At 38.1% G+C, this 27,967-nt stretch overlaps 1 protein-coding gene across 1 annotated transcript; it reads left to right on the forward strand.

Moving 5' to 3' along the window:
• Positions 1–1,023: 1,023 nt before the first annotated feature.
• LOC145782148 (uncharacterized) lies at positions 1,024–27,449 on the forward strand. The gene is made up of 11 exons (XM_082593904.1): positions 1,024–1,119; positions 3,925–4,024; positions 15,496–15,643; positions 15,921–16,097; positions 16,521–16,656; positions 16,894–17,041; positions 18,475–18,576; positions 19,922–20,094; positions 20,937–21,087; positions 24,107–24,197; positions 24,564–27,449. The coding sequence occupies exons 2-11, from the start codon at positions 3,953–3,955 to the stop codon at positions 25,985–25,987; spliced, it is 2,622 nt and encodes an 873-aa protein (XP_082450030.1). The 5' UTR covers positions 1,024–1,119; positions 3,925–3,952; the 3' UTR covers positions 25,988–27,449.
• Positions 27,450–27,967: the final 518 nt, after the last annotated feature.

Here is a 27,967-nt window from a genome sequence, read left to right on the forward strand (position 1 = left end):
TACTTGATCTCTCTGGAGCTAATTTTTCAGATGTATCAAATCTGTCTCCCAGTCAATAATACCAGAATGCATGAGAATTGATCGCGGAGTAGTCTTACATATATTCAGAGGATCCTTGAGCTTTTCTTCCATATCATGCAAACGTTTTTTTTAAATGAATCACTATTATTCCTCTCACACCTGGAATCAAGTTCTAGTTGATACCAAGTTTCATACAAATTCTTCAGATGCCGGTCTATATGCGCAGTTTTAACAATAACCTTTCACGATTACTTCTCTGTTCAGATTGTTTCTCGTTTTTCTTACCAAATACCTAACCCACGCCAAAATGATGTTTCCATACCAGGGGAATTTCCTCCCTTGCTATCACGATGCTGGTTTTTTTTTTTTTCGCTGACACTTTTCGGTCATTTGTCCGAAATGACTTGAAAAAATTCGGTCATTTTTTATTTATTTCGGTCATTTTTTCTGATGAAAATATTTCCTTTCAAGTAGCTGATACAAACCAAAATTTGCACTTCCTGACTAGCTACAACATAGGCGCCAACTTTTTATGCTGTATTGATACGTAAAACACTAGATGAACTGGCGATCGGCAGCATGACAACATTTTTTGAATGCAAACCGCAACAGCTTCGCGATAAATAATCGCTAGAACGAGTAGGATGCTACAATTCCACACCAGACAAAATCTGTCATTTTTACATTGATTTAACGTTAATTACATTGATTTTACAAAAATCTACCATTTTGTGTCGATTCAATGTCATCAGATGTTGAATGCACCCAAAAACAACATAATTTGCTACGTAGATGGAGCGTGCGTTTAGCTTTATGCGCTTGCAAACAGACTCGATGTTGCTTTCGAAAGTCGAAACCTCTGCAGTGAATTGTCGCGGCAGTGAACCGCTCGCTGTGAAAATGAACTTGAAGTCTCGGCACCACCAATCAACGCAACAAGGGCTTGTAGGCTACAAGCCGCATTGCGCACATGCGGAATAATCAACGCAACAACAGACTCACACAAACTGCATGGCGCACACACGACCGTTGCCAAAGAAACCTGATCAAAGGCGGGGAATATGCGCATCTTTTGTTTCATCTGCAACACGAAAACAGGTCAGTCATAAAGTTGAAAGCAGGTCAGTCATAAGTTGCGATATTGTAGTGAAAAGGGAGCTATAATCAAACGTCTTTCCGTAACTATTTTTCAAGGGCTGTTTACGGATGTCAGCAACTTCTAAATTTATTCAAGGTGACGTGCTGTTGGATTGATGTAAACGTGAATGATTTTACTTTCAACAGGTACATTTTCAAGCGTATAATCAAGTTAGTATTTGCATTCCATTTTCAAGACATTGTCATTCCATTTACAGTATACCTTTTACTTTTTAGTAAACCTTTTCGTCTCTTATTTCATGGTAATAAATCTAATTCGTTGCTAAACTTTATGTTGTGCTTAGTTTAAAGAGTCGCAGTTCATCAACCGCTAGTTTATGCAGACGCATGGCATGTGTTTGCTTAACCGAAGTGGTCGAGTTTTGTTTATAATAATTAACGGTAGGTCGAACGTAGCGATAACTCCGAGTGTGGCAATAAAAGCAATCCTAGTGTGACGACATAATTACGTCATCCATCTGCGTGACATTTTGCTGAATTTACGTTGCTGCTGTTGAAACACGCTTTCGCCCCCACGGCCAAAAAAATAGTTAGGCGCCTATGAGCTACAACATTAAGTTTCGCTGAGAAACGTTGTCATGTTTTATCTGAGAAAACTTTCTTCAACGTTCATCAGCGAAACTCAACCTTGCAACACCCGATTTCACTATATATTTTTCGGACATTTTGACTGAATTGACTATATTTTTTTCGGACATTTTGCTAAAAAATCGGTCAATGAGGGGTAGGCAGTAAAAATGAAGGTATTCAGATTTTGCATAGGACTCTTTTTTATAAGCAATAATATGATATGACAATGCAGAATCAGCAAAAAAATTTGAACTTTAAGCGTTTTTGGCGGTTAGCACCACAAAAAACTGAAAATTGCATTTTCGGATTGTGAATTTAACAAAAAATCACAATTTTCTGGAATGAATGGTTTTCAAATGTAAAATACTGCATAAAGTTGTCATTTTTTTATGCAAATAGGCTCTATGAAGATGGAATAATAACTCAAGACTAATTTGGAATTTTTTTAGTCAAAGAAAAGTCCAAAAAACACAAAAAAATGGTGAAAAAGCATCAGTTTTTTATGATAAAGTGTTCAGGAAAGGACATGCCTATTGCAAAGCCTTGGACACTAGAAGAGATATATACAGTAGAAGAATGGTGGGGTATAAAATGGTGAAGCTTTCAAGGTTAATGCATTTAATAGACTTCTTAAACCGAGGGGAGAACATTTTTGAGGGGAGGGGGTACGAAGTAAGGATTTGAGTAACTGATTCCAGAGTCTTGCCGCTGAGGGAAAATACCTAAACGGATTTTATTAAATACATTTAGTAGGCTACTATGATTATGTTAATCTTGTTACTAATACTATAATTGCTAAAAACAACAATTCCCTTTTTAAGACAAAATTTCCTTGTAAAATTGTTAAAAATCCTGCCTATCATGATCTTCATTTCTTTTTTTTATCCTTCGAAGCGTTGAAAAATCCTGATTTCGGGATAAAATTCTTCAAAGTGGAAGCACTGCAGGGGTGGGCAATTTTCGTTGTTGCATCACATAAGGTGAAACAATGGAACATAAATTGTTGATTTTCTCGATTCAACAAAAACTTACGAGTGTTTTTTACATAAAACGATAGAATTGTTGCTATTATTTAGTTGCATTCTCGCGGCTGGCCGGAGCGATTTTGCGGGGCTGAGGTTGTGATTTTTCGTGAATTGCGCGGCTGACACTGCGGCTGGAAATTGAAGTGCGCGGGGGATTTATCCCCCGCGCGGCCAAACTTTCCAATGTGGTATATGATTACATTCCGCCAATACACCCGTGAGCTAGTCTATTGCAATTGCAGTCGCGGATGTTTGGATGCAAACCGTCTCACAAACAAGTCTAAATCGATACATTTCGATACAGAATGTTCAAAGGCCATAAGCACCAAGTTTGCCTGTCTTGGTTGTAACATGCTCCTTCTAGTGGGAGCGTCAACCCTTGTTAACACTGAGAATCCACACTCACAAACGGCAGTGCTAGATCCAAATGTATCAATATCTGCTGCAAGGTTAAACACTTCACAGATCAGAAAACTAGAAACAAAATTTATTTACACTGATAGGATTGAAGAGAAAAAATAAACACTGCTTAAAAGATTACGGGTTTATATTTTGTATGCGTTGTCTTCAAAAACCACTTGCTTTACCACTGCGCATTTTGCGATTTTTCACTGCACAAATTGGTTATCACTGACCCTTAGAATTAGATACCGAGAATAGCGACAGCTGATATCAAATAGCCTAATTTGTGCCGGTTTGTAGGCCTGCTGGAAAACTATTCCCTCTTTGTTACGTTGTCATTCTTTCTCAAAACATTTTTATTTTACCCAGTTTCTGACAATTTTTCTACCAACCTAACACGTGTTGGCCTTGGTTGAATTGAACATATTGAGGTTGCCAAAGAAGGGGGTAGGGGGGGCGAAATTGTTTAATCATCTTAGCTGTTAACTAAACAAAACAATTGTAGTTAATTGGGCCTAGGTTGGAGCTCTGCAACGGGAAAGATGGGCAAAATCATTATATATAATTGTAGCTGTTGCTCGAGAATGTTGGGATTTTGCCAGAGGGGGCAAAATTTTTTTTAGCTCCAATTTTAAAGACATGATCAAAGCATCCAGTTTTACTTAATAATGATATTGGTTTCCATCTTGGTCAGATGTAACTATGTTATAAATAAGCACACTGACCTAAGTATTGCATTTTGTTGTAGGTTTTTTGCAATTACAACAATTTAAAAAATGAGCCGTCGTGGAATTGTTGCTGCTCGTGTTCAAATGCTTGATAATTCCATCCATGCCTATGACATTAAGGTAAGTGTTTTATTAATCAATTCTACCCTGAATTTTGAAAGTTTTTACAGTGTTTCAAATTTGACCAATGGTTAGGCTGCTTTTAATTCTGACCGTTAATTGTTGGTGATTGGTGTTATAAAATACTATATTGATGAAAGTCATTTTTTTTTCAAGGTATTCTAAATTAACACATCAGTGTATTGACCTAAATAACTTTCCACCAATGTCAAGTGTCACATTTTACTTAAATATGTATATTTCTTTACTCGCAAAACCGAACATGAATCTAATTAAGTCATTGAACAATTATGTGGGTTAAATTTGCCACTAGGTGGTGCCATCAATTTTTTTTTGTATGTTGTTGGACTTAAGTCTTTCTTGCTCCGAAATATTTTTGATTCATTTTTATGTAAATGGACATAAGTCTTATTTATCCTTAAGGTTAAGATACCTACATGCTGAAAAACACGAATGAAATGTTTAATACCAGTGCAGCATCATTCATTTTCATTTGATGAATCACTTTTAGAGGTAAATTATCATAGCATACAGCAAAATAACATAATTTTTACTCAAACTTTTATGTTCAAAATTTCTTTATCACAAATTCAATTATTCAATCACACTGACACAAACTCTTCCAAAAAACTCTTTTTCTTCTTAGCAAACTCTCACACTATCTGTGTATTTGCAACATTTTCCCAAAAAAGAGTAAAACTGCCGTGTAGTTGACTAGTTGTGCTGAATTATCTTTCTCTGTTCAATTAACATGTTGCCATTTCATACAGACTACAGTTAGTGCAATTCAACCTGTAGTCACTGTAATTGAATTTAATGTACCGTACTTAAACAACTACCACTGTTAACTCAACTATTGCACATAGTAACTACTGCACTTAATTTGTTTATTAAATCCACTGCACTTCATTAAATACCACTATTGCCAACTCATTACAATTCACCAGCACAATCTCCTTATTAAATTTCCTCAATTTTTTTCATATTTGCTAAATTCAATGCGCTTTCATTCACTTCACTTATTAACTGGCACAACTTATATATACCACCATACTGCATAATGACATTGACAAGTTCACTGGACATAACAGAATGATGCGTTATCAATATGCATAACTTTATGCATAACTTCTTTAATCATCAATATGCATAAAGTCTTTAAATCAAAAGTGTCTGCAAAGAAGCGCTATCACTTATTTCTGAGCCTAGTTTATGAAATTATACTTCAATACTGGCTTTGTTGGGAGTGACCGGAAGATTTCGAAAGAAGTCGTGATGTTGAATTGGAATTAAGCCTTTAAAGCAGAGTTTTTTCAAATCATTCTTCTTATCCATTGAAGTGCCAGGAAAAGATTTATATAACCTTGGCATAGTGGTAGTGCCCAGCTTCGTCTTTCTGGATTTTCGAACAATTAAGTCTAGTTTTCTGAATGTGCTTTCACTGTAGCTGTATTTTATAAAAAATGTTGTTGGCTCTGCTTTGGTGATTTTTAGTTGCATAATTTTGGACCAGTAGATTCTTTCTCCATTGCCATCATTGACATTGGCCTTCATCATTTTCGAAAACTGAGTGAAATCCTTGCTTTTGAAATCAATCACATCACTATGTTGCAGACATTCAACAATTGGTTGATGCTTTTTGAAGGCAGTCATAATCAAAGTTTCCCATTGTGCAGTAGTGTAAATGGTCATTTTGCTTGCAGCACGTTCTATGATTGAATGGGCTGTATCATTTTCGTTTTGGCTATGCCCAGATACCAAAAAGTTCAAGGTGATTTCATCAAAGCCATAAATCTCGAGAGCAATAGCCAGCATGATATAAACCATACGGTTACTGTTCTGGCCACAGCATCGATCACAAAACAAGTGAATTTTCTTTGCACCATTGGTGTTTGCTTTTGATAAAAAACTTAGAAGACATGATGCTACTTCACAAGAACCTTTTCTTGCATGACATTCGTTCCACAAAAAGCAAGTAGTTTGCATAGAGTTCAAATTAGTCACAGTAAAGTTGTAATTTTTCAACCTTAAACTGTAATAAAATGAAGATGCTTTTCCATTTTCCATGAGGTGAAAGCAATGTTTTCTGGAAATCGAATCCTGGAGTAAGAACAGATGCATCGTTAGAAGCTTCCTTCTTCATTTTTTCTTTATGCTCTCTTGCAAGTTGCTTTTCAGCAAGGTGTTTTTGTTGATCAGCCTTCATTTGATCGGTAACAAGATGTTCTGGAGTATTATCAAAAGTAACACAGCTATCACATTGATCCTTCTTCGGTTTGTGAAATTTCAGATTGAATTGTTGGGTTAATACTTGGTAATACTTGGAATAGTTTTCTGGTTGAAACTTACGTTCACTGCACCATTCAACATACATTCTATGCATCTCTGCAATATTTAAGTGTTCTGGCAAGTATTCACAATTTGATTCTTTTCTGATGTAATGGGATTCAACAGTTTTGAACATCAGAATATGCTGCTTTATAGTGTTGATTCTGCTTTCTTCTATCTTGTTGTGATCTGATGTTTGACCACGCAAGTCTCCTTCAATAGCTCCACTCTTTGATGTTTTCTGGATAACTGTTCTCACCATCTTTTCTGAAATATCAAGTGTATTAAGAAAGAAACTTTGACATACTGGTACTGATGTACTTGTGCCTGAGCTGTTGGGTTTAATCAAGGAGTAGGTTCTTGTGAACTGTCGGTTACGTCTCTTTCCTTTCGGGTTCTTACGCCTCCTTTCTCTCTTCTTTTTTGACACATTAATTAATTTACTTAAAAATGTGCGTTTTATGCCTATATTAGATAATTCCCAAAATTCGTTATGGATTAGCTTTCTTTCTTCTTCTGTAATGTTTTCTGCACATTTCTTTTTACAGATTCCAGAGCATGGTTGCTTTACTGCTCTAGCAGATTTCACGAAATCTTGACCACATTTTGATTTATAACTGTATTGCTCTCCTGCTTGTCTCTTCTTTTTTAAAACGTTCTTCTCCCACTCTGCTTCATTCCGTTTGCGCTTTCTTTTCTCCAATGGAGTCGGAGGTCTTCCTTCAACTCCATACTTCAAATCACCCTTTGAAACAGCACTTTCATTCCAAAGTATTGCACTTCCCTTGCAGTGTACATCTTCATCAAAACATTCCCACAAATATGCATCACTTAGCACTTCTGTAATAAAATATCGCCTTTCAAAAGACTGAACTTGTACGCCATGAACTGTACCACAATCTCTTTCATCTATCATAGCTTTAAATAAATGTTGTCCACTTTCACAAAGAAACACTTCCTCTTCTTCTGTGTTGACATTGGCAGTAACTTCCACATCAGTAACAGCATGATTATGGGGCTTTGAAGGTGGCACAAAAGCAGGATCCATATCTGAATCATCATCAATATCGCTTGTTTTTGGAAGAATAAATTTTTGTTGTTGATCACCAAGTCTTTGTTCTGTTATAGCATTTTCTTTGTTGATGGATGTAACATCATTATCTATCAGAAATTTTACCCTCAGTGTGTTACTATATACACTCAACACAATTCCTTTGAGGAGAGACTTTTCTTTGTACAATAAGCCATCTGTATACTTTGGTCCTACATCACTTTTGTTGAATAAATCAGCTTGAACAAATATGCAATCATTCGCTTTTATTTTATCTGTGCTTGACATCCAACTTCTCGTACCTGCACCTTTTGAGCTTTCTGCTATTTCCATTTTCACTGCCCTAAGTTATTATCTTACCATACTCTAAAATACTACAACCTATTTAAAAACAACACATTATTATATTTGCAATCATCAACATAATTCAGGTATAGGCTGCTGTAAATACCATGACCATAGGTAGGGGTAGGTTATAAGTAGAAATGATTGTCAAAAAATGTTAAAGATGTTACAAACAAATGACTGATTCATTCCTGTATCATACTGTCATGAAAGAACGTTTTCCCTGCTAGGAGGTATAGCCAACAACCTTTTCTGATGCTGTATTGGTATAAAATATCTATTACCTAAGAGATCATGGCAAGACTGTGTGGTTTCTGTTCGTATGTTACGTACAGGTGTACAATCTGAAAGTTACTTAAATCCCCGAACGCATAGATACAATGTGCATACGACTGTTCAATTAAACCGTACTTGCCATGCTGCCAGTTGAAGTGCAGGCCAACTGCTGTAGTTTTGTTGCAAGGCAAAGTGATTGTTATTATGATGTTGATACAATGCAAGCTTAACTAGTTGCCAGTAATTGGTAATGGAGTTACAACCAAAATTACACTGATAGTTTTTGGACATAAGTCCACAAAAATATCTTAAGTCCAAATGTTTTATAAAAAAATTTATCTTATGTCCATGCATGGACATAAGTCTATAAATTATTAAAACTTGGAAAAATGTGTGGACATAAGCCTACAGTATCTCTGGTTTTAAGGCAGGTACAGCTTAGCAAATTGCTCATAACATGGGCTTATGTCCAATTAGCAAAAAAATGCAAAAAAGTCAAAATCATGAAAAGTGGACTTAAGTCAGTCTTGAATTAAAGCGGCGATATAGGCTATTATAGACCATAACTGTAAAGTTTTTTCAGTGATTTTTTTCTGCCTAGTTAAAAGACTGATAGAACAGTTTTTTTGAAGTTGTTATGAAATAATAAACTAATGAAAATGTTCAAAAAGTTTCTATTTTTATTCATTGGAAACTAACTTGAAAAATGACATTCAGTGTCACCCTTAGTCTTGATGGCTGGTAGTATGCATGGTCATTTCTCAACGATTTCATGGATAACAAACCTTTGCATGTTACATTTTGATTAATTATTATGTGCTGGTGCAATTTGTTGCCAGACACTGCAATTCATGCACCTTGAAATTGTTGAATGCTTTGTACACTGTAACATTGGCAATCATCGTTGTGTTTGTACATAATGAATGTACTGTATTGACACTGGATTGAATGTGTGACATTGATAGCAAACAGTTGTTGTAAAGTTGATGACTTTGTCACTTTGGTATACGTGTTTCTGCTGTTATTTTGTTGTGGAGAACGATTTGTTAGCATTTGTTGGATGTAATCCCTGGGACCCTGGTGTTGAAGAAGCAGTGTATTTAGAGACCGATGCTAAACCTGAAAAAAGGCTCAATAGAAATTTATCTGTCCAATACAAATGACCGAAATCAAACCTAATTTACTTCTATATATAATACTTTGCATTATTACTTGGTGTTGGTGGTGAATAATAATGAAAAATGTTGTAGTTTGTACTAAAATAGTATATATATATATATATATATATATATATATATATATATACGGTACATCTGCATCTGATACTGCAAGACTTCTTATGAACAGAATTGTAACGTGTTGAAGCTGTTCAAACATATTCAGCAATGAAGGTTTGAAAGTTGTGCATTGTGTCCTTTTTTATGAACAGACCTTGCAGGCCTCGAAATTCACGGCGGACACGGCGGACATGTCCGCCGTCACAGCATGTGATGTCCGCGGGAAGTACCCTCTAGATCGGTCATATTTGTCCGCCGAGAAATATCGCAGAAACTGGCGATACAAATCGTCATTGCATAGCACGAACGTCGAACAACTGTTGCAAGAATATAATTTGCGCTGGCAATGCAAAATTGTCGCATTCCAAGCCCGCATCTAGAAAAAGTTAATACTGTATCTCTTACCTCCATTCAAGCAAAAAAACTTTCGAATTTTACGTTGCCTCAACGATTGATGACATTGAATCATCGTAACAGAGGTGAATTCTTAGCTAAGAATTGATGGGAGTACCGGTACTTCTACACTAATCACGCACAACTTAGTTCAAGTCTTATGTCACAATGTCTGGCTTTGATCTCCGAGTAATATTGATAATGCAAGGTTGGTTACAAAGTTAGATTATAAGAGTATAGGCTACTACAGCAAGATGCCGCAAAACTTAAGTTTTGGTATTACAGTAAGAAAAAAGAGGCCCAGGGAAATTTCTGAAAGTGAGAATGAGGGCGATGAACCTACTACTAGGAATTTTAGTGGTGATAGACGCATATATTAAAGGAACAACGAATGTAAGGATTAGCTCTGTCAAAGATCACAACACATCGTTTACCCCAAGCCATCAATTTCCGGTCATCAAGGCCATCTACAGTATGAGTGACAAAAAAAAAATCAAAATTAAGAGGTTGTTTGAAATCGCATATTTTATCGCTCAAGAAGAGCTCACATTTACGCTTTTCCCTCAACTAGCCGGTCTGGAGAAAAGACACGGAATAGATCTCGGTGTCACGTATCTTAACAACAAGCAGTGATCTCGTGGAGATTGGCGCACGTCTTTGAAGATCGATGTTATTGAAGCTCTAATCATGCGCATATGTTTGAATGGCCTTGACTGCGCTGATTATAACTCCGAGCCTGCCATGGTCTCGTGAATACTGATACTATTTTGGAGAGGCGACCGCATCACGGAGAGGGGAAAAAATAATTGTGCTGTTTGTAATGTTTTGTTTATTCTTTTCGTCACTTTCGCACACATGACACGCAAAAATAAACCTAAAGAAAAAAGCCTAGTGAAACTTTGCACATCAGAAAATAGTAGCGCTACGCGTTAGTGTAGAAGTTTTCCGACTCGTGCCCAGAGCATTGTGATGCAAGAAGCCACACGACCTCGTTCAATGGAAGTTAATCAGTTATGCGGCGGATTATTTTTTTATTATTTATTTGCATCAGACACAAAAAGTCCATAGAATTTAAATTTTTAACAATCATCATATTATCATCATCATCATATTTAGTAGCTACACGGCGTCAAGCGCACGTCGTTGATCTGATGAAAGCCTTTCAGAGTGACTTCGCTGAAATTTTAAAAAGCCTAAACCGTAGCTATGGTTCTCAAATGGCGAAGACTTATCAAGATAAAGGGATTAAGTATGACGATCGACGTTAAAACTGGTGTGTCCGCCGTAAGACTTAATTTGTCCGCCGAGATAGCTGCTCAGACCGGACATGTTTGTCCGCCATCAACAAAAACGAATTTCGAGGCCTGCCTTGAATCTTCCTGAAGAAACAAAGTTTCTGTTTTGACCTTGTGGGTCTCAAGAATTCAGGGTCTCGATTTGATCAACTGAAACCATTTGAATTATAAAAATATCCAACAAATGGGCTGGGCAATTATGTTGAAAAGCAAGTTTTTTATTGAAGAGATAATTTGAAACGAAAACAAGTTCTGTTTGTTGCTTACTACAGTTAAAATTTAAGTCAAAGAAGTTTTGGTTTGGCTACTGACCTAATCGTGTCAATGCGCTGACTGCTGCAGTTAATTTTTGGTACTTTAACGTAGGCTATTTATAATATTTGAAAACTTAGTATTGTTGACTTTCTCTTGAAAGCAGAGGCATTCGTTGATGAAGATATGGCGGGCGTGGCTGCTTTAGTGGAGATGATTGTTGCAATGTTACATGTTGACTTCTATACTGTATACTAGAGATGCAGCGAACCCAAAATTTTTATCCGCACACCGCACCGCAACTGACTCATCTATCCGCGCACCGCACCGCACACCGCAATTTATCTGGAACTTTGACACTGCACCGCACCGCACACCGCAAATTACAAAATTAAAAAAAAATATTTTAACGAGTTATTGTTTAGAAAGTCAATTGTAGGAAAAAGCATCCATGGCATATAACTGGTAACCTAGTACCAATACAGTTGTGCACTAATTGGCCAGGCTAACCAGATCATATTCTCTTATCAGCAATGCATCTAAGTTCTAAGACATAATACAAACTAAGACAAATAGAATGTTCCTGGATCCAGTATCAGGACTTTTGAACACTTTTTGTAAGCAATAATGCAATTATAATGCCAGTGGCTATATGAACTACACACACAAGAGTAAAACTTATAGCCTGAACTCACTGGGCTAACTGATATAGTAAATAATGCGGTAGTTGCGCTAGGCCTATAGCCTGGTAACTGAGCTTATCAGCTAGGCTACTAACCAAAAACATTCGTACAGCTTCCCTGACAAGCAAGCCCTAAAACCCTGTCAACTGCAAGCCATTTGCAATTTGCATTTGCATAGCTTTCCATCTTAGGGTTTCCGAAGGGAAAAATAACTGATCCGTGTTTCCAATTTAAATTTGAAGTTTCATAGCTGATTCTTGAAAAGTTGAAAGTTTACGTTTACGAAAGTTTAATTTCTTGAAAGTTTACGTTTACGAAAAATTAATTTCTTGAAAGTTTACGCGGCAAGCGGCGCGGCGCGGCTTTGTCATTTCAACCTTCCACGCGGCGCGGCGCGGCACGCGGCGAAAAAGTCAAAAGCGGCCGCGTACGCGGCGCGGCGCGGCGCGGCTTGCATCACTACTGTATACGATTCATTTCAGGTTAAGCCTGAACCCAAGCAAGATAGCCTATTGAAATGTGAAGGAACTGTCATATTGTTTGTTCTTTGGTCTTGTTTGTAAGTGAAAAGGCTATAAACTCGCTCATATAAGAGTTTTGTGTATCTTGTCAAACGAGGGCACAAGCCATGTTTGACATACTGAACTTAAACGTTGTCGTCTGCTGTATGATTGGTGAAAGCATTTGTTGGACAGTCAAAAAAACGTCTGTTCAACACCTATTCGAAATATGTGGTGTCGTAATCTTTTGCATGTCATTTATTTATCTGCTTTAAAGTGGACTCTAAGATTGTCTTCTTGTTCTTGAGTTACTCACTTACCTAAATCTTCATGCATCAGTCATATAAGCCTTGTTGAGACGTTAAAATTTGACTGATAAGTATATACTATATACGAGTATATCTTTGTCTCTGCTTTTTTCAGCAATCGTATGTGCAGGTGCAGCCGAAGTCAAAAACGTAATTTACGTTTTTCTGCCATTTCCACCAAATATCATATATTATTATTGATTGCTGCTGTAGAAAATTAAACATTTCAGTGGGAAACAAGTTTGTAGCCATCAATTACTTCCACTGCAATTTCCTACAGGTGACTGTAAGAAGCAGATGTAAGCATTAACTTTGCTGCGGTAGTGTTTATTACCTTGGTGAATAGCATCCAACACGTTGGTGGCAAACTTACTTTATTGTTTGTTTACTTCGCGCTACTTGTTCGACTGAACAGCGCAATTTATTGGTACATTAAAAAACGTTAAAATTTTCCACCATACCATATTCTTTTTGCACTAGCACGGTGTGTTCACGTGGCTGCTGCCTGAACATATAGCGACGTTTTCATTTTCTTTCCTAATGCTTTCCTATTTACCATTTGTAGATATAATATGGAGTATGTCTGTAGCAGTATGAATGAAGTAGCCTATAGTATGTAGCTTATAGGCATTTTCCAGCATTGGCTGCTTCAGAGCCAGTTCCTGAAAACGTTATTTTTCGAAGTGCAAGAAATCAGGAATGCAAATAGAGCTCCTGTAGTTTTTCAATTTGTTACGGTGTATCACCATCCAAATTCGGTTTTGTCCCCACTTGTGGGGTGGCCGATTCTTTTCTTGCTGCGCTTATCTTCACTAAAGTAACCGTATAACTCAAATACCATGGCTTATTTAATTATTTTACTTAAATTTGATGTCTTGTGCCGCCTTGTGAATTAGTAACAATTACACCGCATTTTTGTTTAACGCGTATTTATCTTGATGTGTGAGGACTTTATCCTCTACAAAGTGTCCAATTTAATATTTAATGCCTATAGCCATTAGCCAGGTCTCTATTTTTTTCACTTCACCGACAGAAAATGTTTATTTTGCTACCATTTATTGCTTTGTCTCATAAAAAACATTTACAAAGACATACCAGAAATAGTTGCCGAGAAGGAGCATCAACATGAAGCCATGACTTTGCCAGACAAAGGAGACATATCAGGGTAGATGATGTAGAAATGGGGTTTATATATCAGACTTTACAAATAATGATAAGGTAGTCTTGAAAATATACAATTAACTGGTGTAAGCTATAAATTATTGAAACCATTTTAGAAATGACGAAAATTATAGGTAGGCTATAGTATGGTATTCATAAAAATAACTTCATCATGACACACTGCTGACACTGAGAAAAATACATTAGCTTATCAGTTAGGTCTGTTATGGTTTGGGCTGATTTACTGTATTTTTAAATCATGACAACAAATTAAGGAGCAAACGTATACAAAAATACAAGCGAAAACAAACACACTTGGACTGAAGAGCAATTCATTTGTGGACAGTAAGAATATCAATTAAAAACGTTGTAAATAAATCTTTCTTGGTTGATTGCAATATTTTCCAATTCTGATAGATCAATGCATAAATTATTCATAATTTTCTCAATAACTGTTTTATAAGTGATGGACTAGCTTTGACGCCATTAATCTAATTAAAACGCAATCCTTCTACAAACGCTTCTAGACTTGGGTTTTGAATTGTATTTAACTATTTTTATTACACATCAAAACGCTTCATACTTTAATTTTTATATGTTGAAATTTTGATGACTTTGATTTATTTTTATGCTTTGCAAATGAGAACTTTTCTCTTTCCTTTCATTGCGTACCGTATTATCAGCACGGACGGTTTGATGTCTGTTTTCAATGGGTAGTCTCACCACTCACGGGTTCGTGAAGTTTGCAATGGCAATTTTAACGTTGGCCTAGTGTTTGATCAAGCGATGTCAGTCAACCATTTCGCTCTGGAGTTTGTTTGCATTCACTCACAAAATGAGACGAAGACAATCAGCGCCACGACTTGGTGATGGCTGTGCTGGTCTTTAACTCACGATTGTCGTGTTAATTATATTTGTGTCATCACTTTACCATCCATAGATGTTACATTATCATAACAATGGGTATTGATAAAAGCTGATTGGCTGGGCCACTGGGTGCCATCGTTCTTGCCCAGGCAGCAATTATGCAGTTATATAATATAGAAATTAGAAATGGTCTTAGTTACTAGCAAGTAGCCATTGTTGCTGGCTAGGCGCTTTTAGCGCTAAAAATGATAAAGATTTTAATTTAATGGTTCGTGTTTCGTCTCCTTCGTGATATTTCAACGTAATGTTAACAACCCGACAAGGTTACTCCTGGTATTGAAATCTGACGTCTACCCACCGCAAATTTGTTACCTAAAACCAAGAAGGTTTCAAAAATACCGTTTATAGGTTTGGCATAACAAAACATTTATGGTAAGCCGTGATTTTCGTGCTTAAACCTTGACTTTTCGCTTGTTGTGTGATCATGGATAGTGGATACTATTAAGTATTTATTTGAAAGAGTAACTGCATTGTTGATTTGTCAATGCTGAATATAATTCGACGCGTGTTTGCTTCAACTTTATTATTCCGACGATCGGATATATTGTAGATGTATTGCTTCCTGATAGACCACAATTCAAGATTTAAGTGGGTTCGTTTTTCCAGTGAGGTTTTGATATTTCAAATTTTCGTCCTCCAACCATCAAAGCATTTAGTGTTTTTGTTGTTTCTTAGATGAAGAGCTATGGCAATGTATTGCTACAGGCTGTCATGAAGGATCTTAACCTGCTGGAGGCGGATTACTTTGGACTTCAACATCAAGACGAGGAAGGAAACGAGGTTTTTCTGGATCCTCTTAAAAAGATTGAGCATCAAATACTAAGTTAGTTCTGTCAGAGTTTGTTTTGATCTCACTTCATTTTTGCATTTATGTTTGGTGTCACATTGTGTGGACTGTGGAAAGATAATGCGATGATGAACCAAAACATATTTTTCAACTCAAACAACGTTGAAGCACTTAACTTTGTCTCTTGTAAAAGATTTATTGTGTTGCACGACTTGCACCTGTAATCATAATGTACTACTATCGTATGTTGCTGCAATTAGCTCACAATAAAACGTGATTGTTGTTGTTATTTGTGTGTTCTAATGTTTTCCAGACAATAGCGACCTAATCTTGAAGTTTGTGGTGAAGTTTTTTCCACCAGATCCAGGGCAGCTTCAAGAAGAATACACGAGATATCTTTTCGCTCTGCAGATCAAGCAAGATCTTGCTCAAGGAGTTCTTTCTTGCTCTGTAAATACACTCGTGGTGATGGCTTCTTACGTCGCTCAGTGTAAGTGCTCACGTGTAGTCCAGAAAGTATCATGAACCTGGGGCGGTAAAAGAATAGAGCTTCGGCTTCCGAAGCTCAAACGGAAAAGCTCACTGTTCACTGTTCATGTAAATTACAAGATAGGATCTACAGTTCTATACTAATATTGTAACGCACTTAATGCTTCAAATGGAATGTTGTCACTTACCAGACCACTAAGGCTCGCTAGACGCTAGTTTTATGATTTTTATTTCAAAATCAAATATGATTCAATTGCTTGTTGTTGACTGGGCTATCTGTTGCCTAGGCATTTCGTCACAAAAGGGTTCGGTGTGACTTGAAACTGTATTTAGGAAGCAGTGATAGTGATGTCCATTAAATGTGTCTTTCAACGACGTAATGCCATTGAGCCTACGTCATCAATGTGCTTTTATGACGTAACAGCTGAGTTCGGTGATTGGGATCCTACGGATTGCTCTGGTTTATCCTATCTGGAAGAGCTGCACATTCTTCCGCCGCAATTCCGGAGCAACCACCAGGATCTGTTGATGAAGATATCTGAACGTCATAAAACTATTACGTGAGTGTGAAGTCGATTGAAACTGTGAATAAGATGTGGTCTGTATTGAAAACATGTTGGTTCGAGAACGTTTCATTGCTTTATCTTAGAAAGTTTGATTTGCAAATCAAACAATCATTTTAAGACTGCAAAAGTATCGTCTCAAGTGTGCACAATCCACGGCTCTTGAATTCGCAATGTCTGTTTGGATTCTGCTCGTTCCTGGAAACATCCATTCCAACTATTGTCGCTTTTCAGGGGAGAAACGCCTGATAAAGCTGACCTCCACCTCCTCGACATAGCCAGGCGATTGGATAGCTACGGAGTGAGATTGTACCCTGCTAGAGACCAGGAAGGTACTGAGATCAGTCTTGCTGTGGCTCATATGGGAGTTCTCGTCTATAGGGTGAGTGGATTTCCATAGATAAACAACTGGCGTTGGTTCAACGTCGTAAAGCAGTAAATCAAAGTATTTAATCACATCATCATATTCATCTATGTAAACTCAACCGGTGCAGGACTGCAGGTGGGTGGGTGGTGCAATCTTCTTGCAGCTGAAAAATTATTGGCTGAAAACAGGTTTCACTGTTTTAATGTCGGTTAAATGCATTACTTAAGAGCACGTGTTTTTGTTGTTGCTATAACAAGAAGCTTTAAAACTCTTTGCTATTGTTCATAAGAAGCTGCTCTTCGGAAGGGACGAGGTCTTTGCATTGCAATGCACCGCCATGACAAAACTGAAAAGCAATCTGTCAAATTTTGAACTTATTGAGTTGGAAAACCCCATTCACGGTCGCCACCTTTTCTCGAATATTTTGTCTGAACGTCTATAACGTTGAGTTGGTGCAAGTAGGAGAACTTCAACCTTTGTGACCTGGCATAATGGCATATCATTCATCGATCGATGCTTTTGTTTTGTGGATTCATTTGGAGTTTTTCTTTATTGTATTATGACGTCATAGCGCATGGATGACTCTCCCTCTTAACGTTAAGTGGACTAGATATTTTATAGACTTTATTGTGATGGTGTCATCACGAAATGCATTGAAGTTATTGCGATAAAGTGCTCAACACAAAATTCTTTTAAGTTTAATGTTGTTATGTGCGTTTTGTAAAGTCTGAGGATCATCAAGGGTTGTAGTTTGCGTCGGTAAAAAAGTACCACTCCGATTCCTGTTTTTAATACAAAACGATGAACAATAAAACATTTTTAGCAATCTTGTTTCAAAATACAATTACACGTCGACTATTTGAAATTTTAAAGTGAGCAATGCTTAGAGCACGTTTTAGTATTCAATAAATAAACGACAACAAATTGTTGTTTTTTCTACTAAATATTTATAACAGAAAGACGCGAACTAGCTTGCCCTGGAAACCTTTTTCGACGTCATTATAATTGAATTTTATACTGCTTGCACTAAAATAATTAATGCCTAAATTCCAAACTCTATTATCTACTTTAGGGTTACCAGAGGTCCTTTTTTTAAATTTCCTTTTTAATGAAAAATGTTTTGTCTTCCCGAGAACGTTCGAAAATGCCCAAATGTTCTCCTTTTTGAAGTCAACAATTAATATAATATGCACATCGCACAGTTGCACACTTATGCACTTACGCAGCTATATAATATATCAATTACGTGAAAGTTAAATCATGGAACCGGTTGACGAAAACTTGGAAATATTGAAATCAAGTTATTACACATTGCTCCTTCGTCAATTGTCTTCTGTAGATGTCGTGTACTCCCCGACTTTACAACCCTGGTATCACATGAAATTATGCTCTCTAGACTTGTTTTGATGTAAAAGCAGATTGGGTTTTAACCTCACAACATTCAACAGGGTCATTTGAAAATCAACACTTTCAGCTGGGCGAGGTTGAGGAAGTTGAGCTTCAGCAAGAACAAGTTTCTGGTTAAGCTGAAGACTGAAGCTTTCGTGGACGTAAGTTTTCTTTGCTACTGCAATGTTTTTCTTACTTTCTCACATGTGGACGCCATTCTGTTGGTGCTGAAGAGTTGTTCTTTCTATTGTTTATCGTATCCAGGCTTACACCCGGTGGTTGAAGATTTAGATTAAGTGGACAGGAAGGCAAGGAAGCCAATCTTCGTGTCCACCTTCAGGCATGCCTTTAAGTGTCCTGCCACAGACACAGCCGTATGCTCTTGAGCGGTGTCGAACCGGCGCCCTTTCGATTGCCGTTCCAGTGTTCTCACCACTCGGCTATGCAGCCGGCTATGCTTCTTTTTATTGCCAACCATAGACTCTTTATGTGCCTGGCACTACCATCTGAAAAGCATTACTTGTGCCAATACAGGTAATTTAGCACTGATTTTATTATCATCCTAATTAGGTTTTTCCCAATTGCTAGTGGCATTGGCCGATCCCTCTTTGTATCGATTGTCTTCACTCCTTTTGTAATAGATTAATATTTGCTTTTAGCAGCATGATCATTGCTTACTTCACAATGTAGATATAAACGACCTGTTTTAGCCTGATGCCGCGAGTTCGCTGTGGTAATAGCGGTTTGCACTAGCTTTCAGAACACAGTTTCCATATTTATAATATATGCTATAACGAATTCACTCCTTTTATCTATTTTATTAGAGAGTTCGAATAAATCAAGTATTTCATAATCAATACAAACAATATTAGAAACTCGGATGTTTGTAATAAGTTTAGTTTAGATTAATTTTTAAACAATGTCTATTATCTATTTATCGAAGCTGTATTCAGATTTTATTGTATATTATTTTATAGTATATATTTGTATTGATATTATTTGTATATATATTAGATTCTATTGTATATTATTTTATAGTATTTGTATTGATATTATTTGTATATATATTAGATTCTATTGGATATTATTTTATTTAAATTCTATTGGAATAAGTATCTTCTGATGGGGTCTGCTACTATTCGGTGAGTCCGATTCGGTGAGTCTGATTCGGTGAGTTCCTAACCTCTAACCCCTAACTCCTAACCCTAAAACGGCAATGATAATTAGGTCATGGTACCCGATAATTTAAAAAAAAAATTGAAAAAATCCCCCGTTAAGGGATCGGACTCACCGAAACGAGCCATTCCGCTTCTGATGATCCATCCCTCTTTTAGGGGGAAACATGCTGTAGAGGTTTTAGAAAGTAGTAACTATATATATATTTGATGTACCCAACGAAGCTTGTATTCATTTGTTACTATTCTTCGATGCGAACTCTACAGTCGACTTCAGAAACATCGCATGTGTTGACTGTTGACTTACAACTAATCGTCCTTCCCTTAATAGAACAAAGTCAAGACGATCGGTGGCATCCTTGAGTTCACGATGGCATCACGTGATGCCTGCAAGATCTTTTGGAAGCACTGCATAGAATGCCACGCCTTCTTTCGTTTGGATGGTCGACCTCCCCCGCAGCCCCATCCTGTCATATTGAAGAGGGGGTCCACCTTTAGATACAGGTATTACTATTGTCTCTCGAAATGATTTTCACTTTTGTTTGCAATTGTAAGAGGTCAAAACTTTGCATGCTGAACATCGAGTGCTTAAAATAAATAGATAACATCTCAAACCAACCCCACTCGGCACCCCATCGACTGAAGTCATAACACCACCATTCGCGCCAGCCGCCCTTATCGAAGTTGACAAACCATATATATCTGATGATAATTGAACTGATCATAGATAGAAATCTGAATGGAAAGTGGATAGCAAATACCGTTGATGCCGACACTGCTCGACACCAACCCCAATCGACTTATCCTTGCTGAGATAGGCAATGGCATGGATAATTGGATATGTCTCAATTGCTTCTGCAATACTTTACCGCTCAACTGTGCAACCAATGCGGAGTAGTATCTTCCCCTGAGAGGGTGGTGCTAAAGAACAGAGCTCAGATCATGTCACCGACAACTGTGCTATACTCGACCAAGAAGTCGAACTTTTTGGATTGTAGAACCAACGTTAAGTTGGTATAGCATTGCATCGTAGTGAAAAGATAATCCATCGGCCCATGGCCTCATATTTTTAATATTTTTTCAACCGAGTAATGAAATTACATTTTCCGAATCCACAATGATGTCACTTTTTAAAGTACCAATTGAGAGCCTCCAGGCGCACACCATTCGCTTTTGATTGACCTCCCGCAGAATTGTGACCGTGTCATCTGCATTAAGGGTTTGTAGAACTAGTCATCTCGAGGCCTCCCTTAGCTTTTAGCTTCATCTCCAAGAACGTAGCGAGGTTTTAAATTTTTCCAACATTTTTAATCATCTCTTTCAAAAGATGCTTATTTTGTTTTCAGTGGCAAGACCCAGAAGCAGCTGACGGAGATTGTGCGTAACAGTCACATAAGGCGGTCGGCCTTCACGCGATCATCCCGACGCGCAAACCGACACGCCGATGCATGGCCGACACCACTGCTATCTCCTGCTCCGTCGACTGGTACAACAAATGTGAGTTAAGTTTGACCTTTTCACATCTTAGTTTTGACATGCGAGACAACATACGACGGTAGCCGGTTCGATACCGCACAAGAGCATGCGGCTGTGTCTTTGGCAGGACAGTTCATGGCATGTTTGAAGGTACACACGAAGATTGGCTTTCCTGTCTTCCCGTCTACTTTATCTAAATTGTAAACCACCGGGCGTAAGCTTACAAAAATAAGCTTACTTGGATGCAACAAAAATATACGGACTGATGCGTGTGGCCAGGTGTTTCTCTTGCCAGTACCACCCAACATCTCAATACCCTAAGGTAGCCATCAGCATGGTAATAAAACCCTAATAAATCGTCATCTCTAATTATGTATTAGGATTATGCTTAAATCAATCACCACCCTGGCACACTCGGCTGTCCATTGTCGATTAGAGCAGAAGTTCCTAACCATTTTTTTTTATCCCGTGGACTCTTTTAGTCGATATTCAAATCTAAATTCCCCCTACAAATTTAGTTTGTTGAAAACTAGTTTATATTAATATTTTAACACTAGAATTACCAAGGTGTCCTATAGGATACCGGGTCTTGTTTAATCTGCAATTGCCGCTTTGGATTAAGAGCTTTTGTTCTGAAATGAGTTTTAACAAAATTAGTTGACATAATGTTACCGTGTTGCCCGAATTCCAAGGATATTTGTTCAAGAAATTATATCGCATTGTTGATTTTACACCCTAGAATTACCACGGTGTCCTATAAAGGACACGAGAAAGCATTTTACACTGTATTGGCTTAATAACCTTACTTTAAATCTAAATCTCTTTTGCTATCAATACCTGCCTGTCGAAACTCACTCATTATGACGCAACAGCAAGTCTTTGATTTGTAACACAGCAACAGCAAGGTTTTTACGTTTACATTTCACACACTTCAGTACCTATGTAAAGTACCAACCAAAAGCTAAAAAACAGTCTGTCTGTTGTCGACCATGCATTCTACGCCAGATGTGGGCACCTTCACGGCTGCCAAAAAGCCATGTGTGATCGGTTTCTACAATGAGAACAAAGTCGGCGTAGACGTTTTTGATCAAATGGCTCGTTTGTACAGTACGTTACGCGATCAGTTTCCAGGAGGTGGCCATTAGTTGTATGGGGTAACATCCTCGAAATAGCGGCAATCAACGCATGTGCCCTTTTTATAAAGTCGACTGGTAACCATATATCACGAAGTGACTTTGTACTCGAGCTCATTGAATGTTTGTGCCACCAACTACAAAACAACACAATTACACAACTATTGTCATGGCACCTGGGTCAAGAAAACGCAGGAAATGCTATAGAAGAGGCTGTAACAATGCAACGACGTTTACGTGTTCCAAACTTGTGTCAGAATCCTACCTGTGGAAAGTGTTCGCAAAATGATTCAAAAGTTGTTTAATTGTGAAATTCAGCGGGTGTTACAAATGATACTGTGATGCATTATATATATGGCTGGTCACAAGTGTGCTCATTTATGTTTCTTTTATATCTGTAGACTAGTTTAAGATTGCTAAACTGTGTGCCATAAACTGCTTATTTCTTATGCTTTTTTGTTCGAAATAGAGTTTCAACAATACAAGTTGCATGCAAATGTGTTTCTTGGGGAACTGCTTTCATTTAGAATGCATAGTAGTAGCGTAGTAGTCCAGTTTTAATCCGGTGATGTCCCCGTTACCGAGGGTGGCCGGATTCACCTCCAAGTGCCGCAATCGTCTTCACACCCTGCCTCCACATCGATCTGTCTAGCGCGTCCTCTCTTGTCAAGCCCACCTTGCTGCTTTCTTCCTCAACTTGCTTTTTCCATGTTTTCTTTGGTCTTCCTTGTTTTCTACGACCCTCCACTCGCAACTCCAGCGCTCTTCTCAAAACATCATCTTCATCCCTTCTCAAAACATGCCCATACCACCTCACTCCATTCGCTTTTGCCAACTTATCAACACTCTCATTCAACCCAAGCAAGCTCATAAGTTCTTCGGTATTCCTTTTGTCCATCAGCTTTACACCACACATTGCTCTCACCATCGCTCTTTCAGTTCTTCTTAAAATCGCCAATTCGTTTTCCCGTAAGCACCATGTCTCACTTCCGTACAGCATTGCAGATCTCACACAACTAGTATAAATTTTTCCTCTCATTTTCAACGGAAATCTTCTACCACATAACAACTCTCGACACTCTCTGAATTTCACCCAATCAAACCTTCCTCTTGCAGTCACTGCCGCTTCACAACCACCACTGGCATTCAATCTATCTCCTAGATAGCAAAAGGCATTTACTGATTCAACTTCGTCATTCAGCTTTTCAACAGGACCAATCATTCCTTCCTCAATCTTCTTGCATCTTTCACATTCAAAACCATCTCCAGATCTGCATGTCACTCTCTTCATCTTTGCACATCTTCCATGCACCCATTTCTTGCATTTCGTACATGTAACAGAATTTGCCATCACTCTTCTTCCGCAGACGCCACATGGGTCAATTTTGCTCATTGTGATTTCCCCTTCCGTTCCGCTTATTACGACCTTTGTCTTTTTGATGTTCACACGCATACCTTTACATTCAAACGACTCCTTCCACTTCTCAAATTTCCTTCTCAGATCTTCCATTGTGTCACTCAATGGAAGTGACACAATAATAGTTAAATGCATGTATAATAGTTGCAATAATAGCAATAATAGTTGAATGCATAATAATAGTTAAAACACTAGCAGTTAAGCAGAAAAACGCTGCATTACTGAAGGTGTCCTATAGGACACCGTGGTAATTCTAGGGTGTAAAATATCCCGGTAATTGTAGTGTTAATCCAAGTCTTAGAAGAGAAACTAAACTCTCACTAATTAAGCCCCTTATTATTCCTCTTTGTACTAAACTATTAATGATGAACTTTGCTGAAAAATGTTTTATCAAAAATTAGTTTGGAATTCCCCACCGGTTGGGAACCCCTGGATTATAGCATGTAATGATTTGATTATTTGACCATCTTGTTTATGACTTGCATTCCAGGGTGGAATGTTGGCAAACAAGACAAATCATTTCAGGATGGCCAACCATACGGAATCCCAAGTCTCACAGAGAGACCATCACAGTAGACCAGGTTGTTATTTTTGTTTCTTTTCGAGTAAATACCGAAATGCCGTTTTGTCCTTAACTTCACTGTAATACCTTTAAAGCTGGGGCAACTACTTTATGGTTTAATTTGTGATATCTTAGACAATACCTATAGCTGCGTAACTGCACGCCATGCATGTTATTATAACTGTATTTCATGATAATATTAGGTAACTTTGCAATAACCAGTGAGTTGCCCCATCCTTATTTTGCTTCTTCCTTCTTTATGTAAATTTTAATTTTAATATGTAAATCTTTATGTAAATCAATATGACATCACAGTTGCTGATTAGTAACATATAGTGTATTATGGTTCGAATGCTTTCCATTTAAAGCAAGTTTTGTTCCACAGTGTGCTTGAACGGTCTGGACTCATCGTTACGACGTCACCCAACGGCAGTCCCACGTAATGTTGCGGCCTCTTCATACGCTCAGGCCCGTGTACTCAATGGCAGCACTGCTGTACACCACGAACAGTCGAAACCTTCCCAACGCATTACACCTGACAACCTCCACAAATCCTATGACAACAGCGTGGTGGCCAGGCAACTAACTGGTCCTCAGTTGTTAAGCGACGTCGTTGGCTCTCTGGCTCCATCGGACAACCCCCTCGAGGATTCCAATGACAACTCGGGGTCTCAGTTTGCGGCTCCTTATCTAAGCAAAAACATTCTCAGCATCGAAAGTGTGAGCAGCTCCAGCAAGTCAAGCCGATCGAGTGTGACCAGGTCCATCAGTAATTCCAGTCGGAGGTCGTACAACCATCCTCTTCCTCCTCCACCGCCACCACCTCCTCAGAAAGTTCATCAAGATGTTGTATCTTCATCCCCACCACTGGAAGATTATGACAACATCTCACAACCTCCGCCGTTGCCTCCTAAGTTAAGCACACCTGATGTAGGAAGAAGTTGCTTCTCTTCCCAAGAGACTACGCAAACTTTCACTGTAAACGATCCCGATCTTGAAATTCCATTCATTGAATCTTCGAATTTTGCTCTGAACGAGATCAGACCCGGGTTACGTGGAGTCCAACTTCGAGACCACGACAAAGTGAGCCTTTTTTCCGCTAGTGAAATCAGTATTCCAAGTTTAGCTGCAGGGGAGCCACGTACCCCCAGCCAGTACGAGATGCTGGAACAGAAAATGATCAAAGCCGGATTTTATTCTGTCCCGAAAAAGCCTCCGATCCCGCCAACATCAAAGTGCAATAGAGCAGAGTTAGACTCAGACGTCAACCAAGCATTGAACGAACTAGACCTCGCTACTATGAACCTTGCCTACCAGTCAACAGGAAGCAGCGAAGATAGAGAGTTGTCGAGTACGAACGACAGCCAGAATGGTGGTTGCGGGGTTGTTGATAATGCAGAAGGCGAGAAAGGACAGCCTTCCAACGAGCTTTCCTTCAACAACCAACTCTTGACTCCAATACCAATGGAGTTCGACGACTACTACACCGGCCCCGACTACGGTAGCAGCGAGGCTTTGTCTTCGTTTGCTATGGAAATGGAAGCTTCATTTGACCGCATCAAACAATCACTATCGAGCGATCGGCTCGATCACAGCCGCAACAAAGTGCTTCCGATCCGGCGGCCGTTTGCTTGCAACACCGAGGTACCAGCGAAGGATGAAAACAAAGTTTCGAACTCGACTTCCTTTAAATCTCAATTAACCGAGTCCAGCAACAGAAATGTGTACACGAACGTGACTAGCAATCACAGATTTGAACCTCGGCGGCGAATAATTCGCAGAGAAAGTGATGAAATCGTAGATTTGTGATTAGAGCAGAATATGAACAACGTATATTTACGTTATTTGAGTACCTGCCAATATTTACGTTGTTTCAAATAAAACCTAACTTTCAGCAACATCCTTCTGTGATGGGCTTGCTACTTGCTTTACGATCAAACGATGTTTTGAAAATCAAAGTTTCAATAGTATTTTAACATTAAACTTTATAAATTTGTGCTTATAAAAGTTTTAATTTTTAAATTAAAGTGGTTATTATGTCGTTCAGAAGGACCATTGTTGCGTTGTGACGTTGCAGCTAAGATGAACCTTTGTTTCAATCCAGCGTGCTCATACGTCATCATATTGATGTCTTCTGCCTCGAATTATTTTGTGGCGTTTTTTACGTTTTATCATCAAAGTTTTTTGATGAAATATCTTCGCGTAGTTTGCATTGGTAGCTACCTTGGCAACGATCTCTTCCCCTCAACGTCTACCACACACTAGGTGGCATTTGGTGACCTTGGCCGCTTGTGTCTCTGTGATGTGGTCGGACATCAAGCATTATGTTACATCGTTTCAACGTCGCTATTCCGAAAGAAACTCATAATTTAAAACAGCACCAAGTTAGACGCTGCAATCATAGCATCATATATGTGAAGCTGCAAGTTTTGTCTCAGCTGCTGGTCGGGTAGCCACAGCTGACGGATTCACGTGACAAAGCAATAAAAAACAAGTTTTGGTAATTTAGTTTGTAATTGATGATTCACAATGTAACTCTTTTAATATTGACGTAAACATGCACTGTTATGACGTCATGGGTTGCATCTTATTGTTACTGTACAGGGCGTCACTTATTGAAAGCTTACAATGAAGCAGCAGCATACCTCAACCAGTTGCTCGTATTCTTCACCTGCAATGCCATTTAATGCAACTGGTTTGACTTTGTGAACTTTTACTGTGATTATTTTATCAAATATTGTTATATATTAACGTTGATTAAACGAACTTAGCTGTTGACTAAACGCAAAACGTTGCTGCAATTGACTCTTCTATGCTCCCATCTGAATTTACTGATTTATTTTGTAAACTAATCACCAACTTTTCAGATAGCATAATCCGTCATTTTTACATTAATGTAACGTCTGCAGACGTTGAATCAATGTAAAAATGACAGGTTTTGTTTTCTGGGTTATTGATTGTGACAACAATCTCTTTTCCTAGTGCATGATATTGATACGTTAATTCAACGTTGTCGTTGGACAAATGTGACAAACCAGACGTTGAACTGATGTAAAAATAAGAAATGTGGTGCCAGGTTTGTTTTCTCATGCATTGCCTTAACCAACACGTTGTACGATTGTTATTCTTTATTTTCCTTCCTTTGCTTCCGAATAAGATTTTAATTTACGTTGCTGCTCATTCAATTGGTGCTTTTTTGCTATAAAAGCGATATTTTGTAACTTTTTAAATGCGTTAAGGATCATTGTTGTTTTAATAAAGACTACGCTTTAAAGGACACCTTCTGTGTGACGCCATTATGATAGCGAAGATGATATAGGCCATGGTTTCCCAAACTATGGTCCGCGGACCATTGATGGTCCGCGACGACTGCACAGGTAGTCCGTGGCGATATGACAAGAAATTAAAAAGTCACACATATACGTTGTACAGTAGCTTACCTACCCTGTCAAAGATAATTGCCGCAGTTCTTTACAACTTAAGTGATTTCGAAAGCTTGTGCTATCCAGTATCATAAATCTTACTTGTTGCACCTTCGTTGCAGTTAAAAAGTTGTTTAAGAAAAATAAGTGGTCCGTGGCCCAAAAAATTTCACAAATAGTGGTCCGTGGCCCAAAAAAGTTTGGGAAATCCTGCTCTACGAGAAATAATAAGGTAGCCACTTTAACAAGTCGAAATTCTGCCACTGCGAATGACTACAATGCAACCGCCAACCAATCAGAACATGTTATAAGAGGCTACCGTCCAATTATATACTTCTAGCACTCATCCAGAGAGTTAATGCTTGTT

Source organism: Aplidium turbinatum, chromosome 13 (genome assembly GCF_918807975.1).
Source record: "Aplidium turbinatum chromosome 13, kaAplTurb1.1, whole genome shotgun sequence".
NCBI classification, from domain to species: Eukaryota; Metazoa; Chordata; class Ascidiacea; order Aplousobranchia; family Polyclinidae; genus Aplidium; species Aplidium turbinatum.

What these genes read in the sequence shown, in the direction of transcription:
- LOC145782148 (XM_082593904.1), top strand. Translation starts at nt 3,953, where the DNA reads ATGAGCCGTCGTGGAATTGTTGCTGCTCGTGTTCAAATGCTTGATAAT. An exon ending in TGGGAGTTCTCGTCTATAGG is followed by an intron (nt 17,042 to 18,474) that starts GTGAGTGGATTT and finishes AACATTCAACAG; the next exon opens with GGTCATTTGAAAATCAACAC. An exon ending in CGTCGACTGGTACAACAAAT is followed by an intron (nt 21,088 to 24,106) that starts GTGAGTTAAGTT and finishes CTTGCATTCCAG; the next exon opens with GGTGGAATGTTGGCAAACAA.